The 11723-nt window shown below is 43.7% G+C and overlaps 2 protein-coding genes across 2 annotated transcripts in view; one reads left to right on the forward strand and one right to left on the reverse strand.

The window, feature by feature from the left end:
• The window catches only part of NME7 (NME/NM23 family member 7), a 96902-nt gene extending 95112 nt beyond the window's left edge, over positions 1-1790 (reverse strand). Inside the window, exon 1 of the mRNA XM_054163225.1 lies at positions 1727-1790. Coding sequence (XP_054019200.1) covers positions 1727-1729 — 3 coding nt within the window. The 5' untranslated portion in view covers positions 1730-1790. The remainder of the gene's footprint in view (positions 1-1726) is intronic.
• A 1976-nt stretch (positions 1791-3766) lies between these two features.
• On the forward strand, positions 3767-11574 carry BLZF1 (basic leucine zipper nuclear factor 1). Its single transcript, XM_009907942.2, has 6 exons — positions 3767-3878; positions 5005-5444; positions 6398-6597; positions 8191-8319; positions 8898-9117; positions 10062-11574. The coding sequence occupies exons 1-6, from the start codon at positions 3860-3862 to the stop codon at positions 10245-10247; spliced, it is 1194 nt and encodes a 397-aa protein (XP_009906244.1). The 5' UTR covers positions 3767-3859; the 3' UTR covers positions 10248-11574.
• The last annotated feature ends 149 nt before the right edge of the window (positions 11575-11723 follow it).

Raw genomic sequence — 11723 nt, forward strand, 5'->3', positions numbered from 1 at the left:
TAGGTCAAGAGAGGTTCTCCTCTCCCTCTAATCTGCCCAGGTGAGGCTGCATGTGGCATATTGTGTCCAGTTCTGGACCCCTCAGTTCAAAAAGGACAGGCAGCTGCTTGAAGGAGTCCAACGGAGAGCCACTAAGATTCAGAGGTGGAACATTTCCCTTACAGAGGAAATGCTGAGGAAGCTGGGTCTCCTTAGCCTGGAGGAGGCTGAGGGATTACCTCATTTATTTTTACAAGTATGTGAAGGGCAAGTGTCAGGAGGACAGAGCCAGGCTCATCTCAGTGATGTTCAATGATAAGACAAGGGGCAGCAGGTGCAAGCTGGAGCACAGGAGGTTCCACATAAACATAACGAAAAACTTTCACTGTGAGAGTGCCAGAGCCCTGGAACAGGCTACCCAGGGAGGTTATGGAGTCTCCTTCTCTGGACACATTCAAAATCCACCTGGATACATTACTGTGTGACCTGCTCTAGATGATCCTGCTCTAGCAGGGAGGTTGGAATAGATGATCTTTCAAGGTCCCTTCCAGCCCCCAGTGTTCTGTGATTCTATGATCTCAATGTCCTTCTTGTAGAGAGGCCCAAAACTGAACACAGTATTTGAGGTGCAGCCTCAGCAGTGCTGAGTACAGAGGCACATGGGTTTTTTCCCCCCAGCTTTGAAAAAAGAACTAAGGTAGCTGGACACTCATGTTCCTCTAACCATGTACTTCTACATACACAAAATCAAAGCCAGATGGCATCATTTTAGACAAGTCACCTGGCTTTTATGTGCTGCAATTTCTTTGTTGGCAAGACAGGAATAATATTTGTCTACCTTGCTGCTAAAGAGTCTTCATAACATAGTCTGAAGTTGCCAGCTGTGCAGGGGTAAGAAGGGGGAAGGAAGGCAAATGATGATTTGGAGTTTGTATTCTGAAAGCAAGGAGCAACCAAAGTAGCTGCACGAGCTGGTGGAGGCACATCTGAGCTGCCCGAGGCAGGTATTTAAAGCTGCAAATGCTAGCAGGTGCATTGGCCAAATTCTTACATGTATTCTGCATATGGTTTGAGTACAAAACACGACTCAGTGTTACCAGCTTTTAATCAGCTTTGCAGCACTGGCTTTTGCATGCCATCTTGGCAAACGGGTCCCACTCAGCTGTGTTATGAGTGCAAACTGTTATTCTCTAGTGCCCATGCAACAGCATTTTGTCACCTCCTTGCATTACCAAACAGAACATCCAAGCATAAAGACTGTGGTACCTGACACGTATTCCTTTTTGTATATTCACCAGCTGTCTTCCCAATGAGTCTCTCAGGAGTTTCCGAACTAGCTTGTTCCTAATTCAGGGCGGCTCAGGCGCAAAAATCGCATTTCCAGTTGGTTATCAATAGGGCCTGATGACAGTTTATGATCCACGGCCCACTGCGCCCCACAAGATCCCTCAGGAATTAGCGAAATGAAGGGCCAGGGCACATCTCAAGACAGGGCAAACCTCTCGGGGGCCCGCCGGCCCGACCTGGCAAGCAGCGGACACCAGCAGCAACTCCCCGCCCCGCTCACGCACTGGGGAGCGCAACGCCTCAGGGGAGCCACGCAGGGCCCCTCCGCCGTTAGTCCGACACTTCCACATCACCCGCCTCGGGGCTGATCTACGCATCGGCAGCCGCCCCTGCAGAAGGCGAGCTGTACGATCTCCCCGCCCGCCACAGCCCCGGTCCCCCACGCCCCGCCGGCGCTCACCATGGCGATGGCGACAGCAACCTGAGCGCCGTACCCTCCCGCCGCGAGCGCGACGCGACGTGACGTGACGTGCCGCCGCGCGAACTCGCACCCTGGCAACGGAGGCCGCATCCCCGCGCACGGCCTAGCGACTGATTGGGCCAGAGAAGGGGACGTCACCCGCGAGCGCTCCAGACGTCACGCGATGCGACGTGACGTGTCGTGCCGCCGCGCGAACCCGCACCCTAGCAACCGAAGCCTCGTCCCCGCCTACGGACCAGGGATTGATTGGGCGAAAGGAGGGGACGTTACCCGCGAGCGCTCTGCCCCCCGCAGGAAGCGGAAGTTGGGGACGACGCGGCTGTCGCGGGGGCAGTCTGCTGTGACAGTGCTGCTGCGCGCTCCGGTAACCTCCGCCGGGCGGCTCTCCACCGGGATCGGGGCAAGGGAGTTGGGGTGACAGTGCGGCGGTAGGGCCAGAGCAAGAAAGTGGCCGGGCCCGGGTCCCTGGGGCGCTGAGGCGGGCGGGGGAGGGCTAGGCCCGTCTTGGCAGATGCTGCTGCGCGGTGAGAAACGTCTTTCCCGGAGCGGTGGGTAGCGTCCAGCTCTCGCTTACTGGCAGGCTGCAGGGCAGAGGTGAGAGGGGACATCTCGCCCCTGGTAGCGCAAGCGCGACGGGGCTGGGTGGCAGGGATTGTGTGGGTGGTGTTTTCCCGAGGCCGTCGTTGGGTCGTGATTCAGCCGCGCTAATACAGGATGAACGATTCAACCAGTGAAGGGAGTTTTGGCTGTAAAGCTGTAACAAAAGAGGGGGAGGAGGGGCTGTGCAAGAGGCTTACACTGAGGCTTTGAAAGTAACAGGACAGTAAGAACAGCATTATGACATGAGTACTGAAGGAACAGGATCATCAGTGAGTGGTCTCAGATGAAACAGGCAAGACAAATGTGCGTAATAATTCTTTTTATCGAGTATTCTTGCCTCTTTCTGACCAGCTACACTTTCATCCTCCTTGCTCTCAAATGAGTAGAGACCCTCAATCATAAATTAAGCAGTAGTACTGGTATTAACACATCTTGATATTAAGTGAAGAAAAAGAAACCTCTGTGAACTTATAAACTCCAAATGTAGAAGCAACAGATAGTAAGATGTTCCCATATTTATACTTTGAGAAAGCTCAAGTAGGTTTCTTTTGTGTTGTGGCATTCACTAAAGATAAACCTACCTTGCATTAAACAAATAATGATGAATCTAGAAAGCTGGCAGTAGTGTGCTCACTGCTACCATTATCTCTTCAGGGTAGAGATCTGTAGCAATGGAATTGAGATATATAATGAAAGGAAGCACAGACACACACACCACCACAAAGCAGGGCTATACTGACCTAAAGTGAATGTAGTTAGTGACAGACCCTAGAAAAGGGGGTTGAGTCACCTGGAGAACTGAGAGTGGATGGAACTGCACATAAAGGAGGCATAATCAGTAGCATTGGTGGGTAAGAGAGAAAATGGCCAGGATGGTGGTTTGGGCCAAAGTGGGAGTGAAGTTTTACTGTTAGGTTAAACTGAGCATGTGCAGCCACTTGGGACACTGACTTCTTCTTTGTCTAGCAATTAGCTCTGTCAAAGAAGTTGTGTTAGCAATCGACATTGAAGCTACTGTGCAACTGCTATCATTCCCTCATCACCTCTTGCTCTGCTTTAAGCACAGTGTGAGATTTCCCTTTCTTGTGGTTCTGTGACTACTTCTACATGGTCATGCATGTTAAGAGAGTAACACTCTATGAGTAAAATGAGAGCTCACTGAAAAAAGGAAGGGACCTGGAAAGATAAATCTGAGGAATGGCAACTGGAACTAAATGAGGAGTTGGAAATTCAGATCTTAGTGAAAAAAAGAAACTGCTATCAGTCTCATAGGCCTTTGCTTTGTAACATTTTGGATCCTGGTGCGGGTTTTAGAATTTTGGGCATTTTTTTCCTTTATTTTGGTATGGGTTTTGTGGGGTTTTTTTTGTCCACTGGAGTTTAGAGGTTATACTAGAAAATAGGGCAATCCAAGATTTCCTGTCACTGCTACCTTGCTGAAGATGTTTTTTCCCCTTCCTCATTTCCTCCTCAGACTTCTGTAGCGGGGCAAAGCTGACTACTAAAGAGAAAATGACATCTGTAGAAAAAGGTAAATGATTCACATTGTGTCAAAGCAGGCTGGATTACAAGTACTTTAACTTGAAGGCTCTATTCATTTAAATTTATTCCTTTTTATGTAGCTATTAGGAAGTAGTTATGTGGCTTCATTATTGGGGTGAAAACCAGAGTGGCCTGGATGGAAAACTGAATGAAGTTTTCTAATGCAGCTTTGTATTGAAAACCCCACATTTGGCACTGGTACTGTCATCAATACAGTACTGGTACTGCACTTCTCTGTCTGTCCTCCTCTAGATGATCTCAAAGGTCTCTTCCAACCTGGTTAATTCTGTTCTATTCTAAGAGTATTTAGAACCTGTTGGTGCTGATTGGTACATCTTGAAAGTTGGGCAATACAATGGTGTTCTTACAGCATTTAGGGTTTGGGGTGCAGACTTGCCTTACTGACTGCAGTATGAGGGAAAAAACCAGCATGTGTAGCTGTGTTTCTTGCTTTCACTCATTGTGAGGAAACCTTACTGCAATAATACTTGATTCAGCTGAAAACTCAGTGAACTGGAATAAAATTAACTTCAGTGAACATACATAAAATGAATTTCAGAAGGCAGTATTACTGGGAATACAGAGGGGTATTGATTGGAATGAAGCAAAACTGGCTTGTTTTTTTTAAACTTTCATTTGGACAACTAAAATGTGTGGTAGATTGTACTTAAGTCTGCTAAACTTCTTAAGGTGTTAGAAGCTATGTAGCTGGTAGCTGCATTCCCTTTAATTCTTGCCTTTAAAATTAGACTGCTTAATTCTCTCAACTCTCAAAACCTGATTTTACTTTCAGCCTATGAGTAATATTGCCACTCACCTTCTTTGTGGTAGTTCTTTTTCATGCCTGTACTTCAGCTTGTATGGCAGCAGGAAATCAAGATGAATGCATTTCAGATCAATGTTAGTGTCTTGTACTAATAATACTAATGAGTAATACATACTCGAGCAAGGACTTTTCTGATGTGTGCTTGGTAATTGCTGCTGCAGGGGGCTGCTTTACACATGCAGTGGGCACTTAAAATGTGTGACTTTGAAGCAGAGAAATGAAGAGTTGCAATGAGACTGTAATAAAGTAAAAGGTTGTAAACTTTCCCTCTGCTCTTTCTAAACTTTAGTTGAGGATGCCTCATCACCCATCCGCGGGCCTGGAGATGGCATGGAAACAGAACAGGCAGCTGAAGCGGCAGAAGTGATCACTGGAGCCAGTGCTACAAGCCATCACATCCACCACAGCCCACTTAAGAAGACAGTCTCCTCCCTGAGTCCTGGAGTTCTGCAGCTGGGGAAAATCCATGCTGATAAATCAGTGGAGATTGAAGCTATTCGTATATTAGTCCCCAAAGCGGCTATCACCCATGTTGTTCCATCTAAAAATGCTAAGGTAGCTAAATCAGTGGGACATAAAGGAGATGTGTTCCATCAGTCAGATGGAGCCACAGATCCCAAGAAGGAACAGACAGAGCTGAAAAGTGCAGTTGAAAAGCTGAAGAATTCAGAAAAGCGTCTGTTGCAGGATAAAGAAGGTCTCTCTAATCAGCTGCGTGTACAGACAGAGGTAAGAAAGGAAAGGTCTTTTCTCTCACACAGCTGAGCTGCTTTGGTTGATGTGAGCAGTTTGTGAATGTGACTGAAGAAAACTGCCCTGACACTCTAGCCTTAAAATAACTAGTATCCCTTTTGAACTTATCAGCTGGGATACAGAGTGCAAGTACCTCTGAGCAGTCCAGTGCTGCTTCTCTGACAACAGATGAAAGAATTCAAGGGCTTGAAGCTAGGAGAAACACATTAAAGGGCTGCAGGGATATAGGTCATTAATGAAGAAAGATTTTGCTCCTCAACCATTGAGTGCAAAATGTTATGCCATAGGATTGACTAACTTTTTACTTAATATAACCTGATGATGTCTTGTCTAATCTAAACATGAGAAGGAGCTTCTTTATTTTGAGGGTGACAGAGCACTGGAAAAGGCTGCCCATGGAGCTGGTGTATTCTTCATCTGTGGAGACTCTGGATGTGTTCCTATATGGATCTGCTTTAGGTGATCCTGCTCTGGCAGCAGGGGTTAGACTCAATTTCCAGAGGTCCCTTCCAACCTCTACCATTCTATGATTCTGTAATCCTTTATCTGCTGATTCAGGACTTGAATGCTACTGAAACTAACTTTGTCTCTTGTAGCAGGCCTTCACTCTCCCTCTTGGGCCTCTGTTAGAATTTAAAGAATGTTTTGAGCGTGTGCTGATCTCAAATGTTTATGCTCACCAGAGTGGATTATGAGGCTTAATCATAGAATCACAGAATGGTAGGGGTTGGAAGTAACCTCTGGAGATTGAGCTCAAAGCCCCTGTCAAAGCAGGATCACCTAGGGCAGGTATTAATATACTCTGCATTGAGTGCATCTCATTCCTGAAGGAGAAAGGTAATTTACTGCGAGCATTTGCACTGCATCCTGGAGGCAGGAGGTGCTTCATTCTCTGCTCATCACTACAAGACAGTCTGGTCTGTTTCTAGGTGAATCGGGAGCTGAAGAAGTTACTTGTTGCATCTGTTGGGGATGACCTGCAGTACCACTTTGAGCGGATGGCTCGTGAGAAAAACCAGCTCATCCTAGAAAATGAGGTTCTGGGCCGCAATTTGTCCCAGCTGTCAGAGCAGTTGGAGCGCATGTCCATACAGTGTGATGTGTGGAGAAGCAAATTCCTGGCAAGCAGGTATTCCCTCCTACAGAGCTGAAACAACAGCTTTCTCTGTCAGTCTTTTACCCAGTGCACCAACTGCACTGCCTGGCAGTGTGTCTACATGTACAGAGGACAGCTGCAACAACCATACTGACACCTAGTATGAAAGCTGAGCATACAGAAAAGGTTACGAAGAAAGTAAGCTCCTTGTAAATCTAACTAGCTCTGCTTTTCAGAGGTAGTACAGTGAGTCCTAAACCTCCTAAAATACTAACTGCAGTTCTTGTCAGCATAACAAGAGAAGTTCTTAATTCTGATAGATTTTGTGCAGTTTAAGAGTTTTAAAATGTCTTCCAGGACAGCTGTCTTGACTTGTCTTAAAGGCAGTTAGCTTGTCTTAATTAGAGCAGTCTTTAGTGTGGTAAAATCATCCATTAGTAAAGAAGTTGATTTGGTTAAGAATTATTATTGTTGTTCAGCAATCTAGGAAGAGCAGCTCAGTGTGGAAGAACGAATAGTGGGACCTCTTCATTAAACATTGGTTGTGTTACTGGTAAGAACCCAGCTGGTATTTCTGTAACCATAAAAGCTGGTCTGAGTGTCAAAATCTCATTTGAACAATGGGTTAGACTTTTAACTTGCTCAGTGTAGTTGCCTTAGCAGATCTGCAAATGGTGTTCCAGGATTTTTAATCTTCTATTGTGCTCAGATATAACTGACTGCATTTTAATTACGATGCTTAATGCACGTTACAAAAGGCCTTACTGCTTGAAGGAAAGGGTCATAGAATACAGTCTCCTCCCTTTAATTTGCTGGTCTTAAGAAGTTTCAGCATGTTGGGAGAAGGATAAGTACTTGTGATGGTCCTAGCTAGGTAAGAGTTACTATCCTAACTTGTTTCTTTAGCGTTAATAGAAGTGTTGAAATCAGGGATGAGTGTCCCTGATGATGCACTTCGAGTAACACCTTTGGATATTGTAATACTCTGTTTCATTGAGAGCTCTAAATGGTTTAAATGTCATTCTAGTCCCTGCATTTGCAGTATTGCAGGCATTTGGAAAACTTGCTTGAGGGATCAGTGCCAAGCCTCACGGCATGAAAAAAAAATGTGACAACAGTTGTCTCATTTGCAGCTCTTAAATGCTCAAATCTGATGCATGTAGTCCCTGAGAAAGGCAGAGAGGTGAGTGAATGCAGTGTATAGCCATAGCTGTCACCTTTAGAGATGAGTATGAGAAGATGTGATTACAGCACACTTGTGAGAATCACGTGAGTAAACCAAAATATATTTAGCTATTTTATCTCTCTGGATCCTTGCCAACCACGTTCACATACCCAAAGTCTTTCAAAATGTCTGTTACTAGGCTTCTTTTAAGTGACATTAGATCATTTTAAACTCAGCAGGTCAAAACATAATCTTGCACTTGTGCTCGCTGTAGTTGAACAGAAATGATCCTTAACATGCATCCTTTGTAATTAGGTTGATAAAGGCTCTGTGTGGGGAGGGGGGAGTAAGAACGGCAGCTTAATTCTTAGTTTGAGCTGACAAATTACCCTCTGTAGTAGAATAAAGATGACTTTTTCAAACTGCTCACTTCCACTAATGATTGAAAGTTTCTTTTGCAGGGTCATGGCTGATGAACTAACCAATACCAGAGCCATTCTTCAGCGTCAGACCAGGGATGCACAAAGTGCTATCCAGGACTTGCTGAGTGAACGCGATCAGTTCCGTCAAGAGATGATTGATACGCACAAGTATGATCTTCCTGATCCAGACTACCTTTTACAAGCTTCATTTCTGTTGGTTTCTTCTAGGCTAGAGAAGAGTCAAATACCTTTCCCCTGTTTGAGTGATACTGAACAAAAATGAATTACAGCCACACTTGGGTCTCAGAGTTGAAAGAGTCAAAGTAGCTTTAATTCTTCATTGCCTGGAGGTGTGACATCTTGGGAGTTAATATGCTGTGGAACTGACATCCCTTATATCCTTAGGCTGTCTTTATTTAATCACTTACTGTCTTGACTTCAAGTCTCCTCTCTCTCCTCCCCCAGCATGGAGTCTTCTACCTGCATTGACCTTTTTAGTGCTTATGCTGGCAGATGTCAAATAATTTTTACTAGTATTAAAATGCTGTGGCGGTGAGGCCTTGCCTTGAAGAACAACCTGTTTGCATCCTTGGTTTTGAACACTACCTTTCCCCTTTTTTTTTCTTTTCTAACATTTAGCTTGTTCAGTAAGTCTTGAGAAGGGGCAATTCCTCTGGAGTGCACTGTGTGCTGATAGTAAAGAGGACAAAACCCACTAACTGTGGTTTTTTTTCCTTTCTGCATAGGCTTCTGGAGGAGCTGATGGTTTCTCTTCAGTGGGGCAGACAACAGACATACTATCCTAGTGCCCAACCTTACACTACAACAGAGCTAGCAGCTGTGAATTGTAAGCTAGCCAAAGCTGTAAGTTCACATCTTCTTGGAAATGTTGGCACCAACAGTCCAAAAAAGACTTCAACAGCTGTGGAGTTTTGCAATACCCCTGCTGAGAAAATGGCTGAAATGGTAAGAACTGTTCATACATCTCAGTCTGTCAGCATAGTCTTCTTTGCAGAAAGAAAGCTACCTAACAGCTTGCCCTTTGTTAAAACTATATGCAGGGAAAACATGATGAATAGAGCTGTTTCCCCTCATTTAAAACAATAATTTTAAAAAGCAAATAAAACTAACAAAAAAACCCAACCAGCCAGCTACTAACAACAAAACCAAGAGACACAGACCAAAAAAAACCCAAACCACACTTAAATTAACATGGAAGGATAAGCAGAACAACATGAAATAATATATATAACAAATAGTACAATGATGCACACTGTTTCCTTTTGTCCATAGCACCACAACTGATTGGGTCAAAATTTGTTTAGAATTAGTGCATCAGGAGGAAGCCAATTGAAAATACTCAGTTCTGAGTTTCAAATTTTAAGTGGGAGAAAAAAAAATCAGGTAGAAATAAATCATAACACTTCAGCAGTAGTTTCTGTTGCTCTAAAAATCAGTCTTGAAAGTGGGTGGAAACACAGAGAGAAGATGTATGATTATCTTTCAAGATAAGGTTCCATTGCAGGAAGCTTGATGTTTAAATACCAAGCTAGTCTCAGGCTGTTTAGTCTGGAAGCAATTGAGTAACAGTTCAGCAGCAAGACTCTCAGTTCAGCAGCAAGACTCTCAGAGTGCATAGTGATCTGTGTTGTTCATGCCTGGTTTTGCTCAACTGTGCTAAAAACATTTCTAAGAATCTTAATAAAATCATACCTTGGATTTCTGTTGGACATAGCAATTTATAAACAGTACTTAGTGTCTCTATAGTGAAGGTCTGCATAGTTGGATATTTAGTTTTCAGCTCTGAAAACTGGCTTTTGAGCAGAAAACCTTCCTAGCTGTTAGAGAAGGATAAAACCCACTAAACTTAACAGATACATTTTCAGTCTCATTTTTTTTCCCATCTTTAGGTGCTACATGTACTGGACCCAGCTGCACATACAGAAACCTCAACTGAAGTTTCCTTTTCTGAGACTTCCTCTTCCTCCTTCCTTTCCACAAAGAAGAGTATTGGAAGGTTTCACCCATATACAAGATATGAAGATGTAACTTTTAACTGTTGCAATCATTGTCAAGGAGAGCTGATAGCCCTTTAGAAACACAGCCAGTGCAACTGCACATGCACTCTTTCTGGAGAACTACACTCTTTGATGTTCATCAGACTTCCTGTTTTCCTATTTCTTTCCACAATGGATGTGTTTAACATTGGAAATTATGTAGTTTCTGCTTCTCTACTCCTTGAAGTTAGGGACTGACAGGACTTTATTAGCCTTTGGGATACTCCTACTACTTTCCACTATGGGAAGCTACTTATTTTCTTCTGCAGAGGCAAGATCAAAACTGTTACGCTGGTCCACTTTGTAGGGCATAGAGGTGCCCTTGACTATGTAAACCTTACAGTTTTAATTAGCAAATCTCAATTAACTTCTTCTTAGAGGGAGACAAAAGTGCAACTATATCAATGTCAATGAAGTGTTGATAGGGTGCTTTAAAAAGGAAAGGGCAATGGGAAATGGCCAGCTCCATGCTTTTGGGTTTTGGTTTTTTTCCCTTTTTTAATCTTAGCAACAATTATGAACTGCTCCCAAGTCTGTTCAGCCTTTTAAATTTAGTAATTGAAATGAATATGAATAATGACTTTTCATAGCTCTAAGTTCCAAAAGTAAGAGTATAAGCAGGGTTGCAGCCATCCTGGCAAGAAGGGGAAAGAGCTTGAATGAACTCTAGATGTAAAATAGTAACTGGTTTGCATGGACTCTGAAAAATGTGCAGGGTGAAGTTATTCTTGTGTTGACATAAAGCTAAAATGTCCTCTTCCATCTATTTCAGCTTCTAGAGCAAAGCTGTTGCATAGCTGATCTTCAGCAAAAAGAGCCTGATATACCTCCTTTAGTACCTAGTATTGAAACCTGACCTAACATTAGAACTCAGTCCTTGCCCAAGGTCTTCCTGGGTGTTGTGGGAAGCTGAAGCACTAAGTTTGCACAGGTACTAGTAAAAAATATATATTTTTTTACTTGTATGGTTTTGTAACCCTGATGTGGGTTTGAAAAGAACTTCTAGCAGATAATCTGCTACATCCAAAGAAGCCTATTTAAGTTGCAAAGATGAAGAGGAAAGGTAGGAGGAAGCAAAGATGTATTCTAATTTCTTAGTTTCACTCCCAAAGATACCATATGCAGCTGTGTAGTTTAGAGAAAGGGTTTGTGCAGTGGTTGCTTTTTCCCAGTTTTCCTTCGAATCTCATACCATGAACAGAATAGGTTAAGTTAGAAGTTCTTGCTGTTGGTGGCTTTGGTTTGCGTGAAGGAACCTACAATAAACTTTCTTTGCTTGCTTTCAAGTTGCAGCTTTAGAGTTAATACATCTGTATTTCTGACCTCATTTCCTCTGCAGCATAGAAGGAACTGACATTGAAATGTGAAAGCCTTTACTGAAGTAATGAATCAAGGCTTACTACAGGGGAGTAAGCTATAAAGAGAGATACCTTAAAGAGAGAGAGTCTGCACCTTTGCAAACGTTTTCCCTCCATTTGCTTGACATAAGAAGCATTTCTTGCCCTTGTGAGGGGA

The sequence above is a fragment of the Dryobates pubescens genome, chromosome 8 (genome assembly GCF_014839835.1).
Source record: "Dryobates pubescens isolate bDryPub1 chromosome 8, bDryPub1.pri, whole genome shotgun sequence".
Lineage (NCBI taxonomy): Eukaryota > Metazoa > Chordata > Aves > Piciformes > Picidae > Dryobates > Dryobates pubescens.

Coding starts and splice junctions, on each gene's coding strand:
- BLZF1 (XM_009907942.2), top strand. Junction 6,598..8,190: donor AGCAAATTCCTGGCAAGCAG/GTATTCCCTCCT, acceptor TTTCTTTTGCAG/GGTCATGGCTGATGAACTAA. Junction 8,320..8,897: donor GAGATGATTGATACGCACAA/GTATGATCTTCC, acceptor CTTTCTGCATAG/GCTTCTGGAGGAGCTGATGG.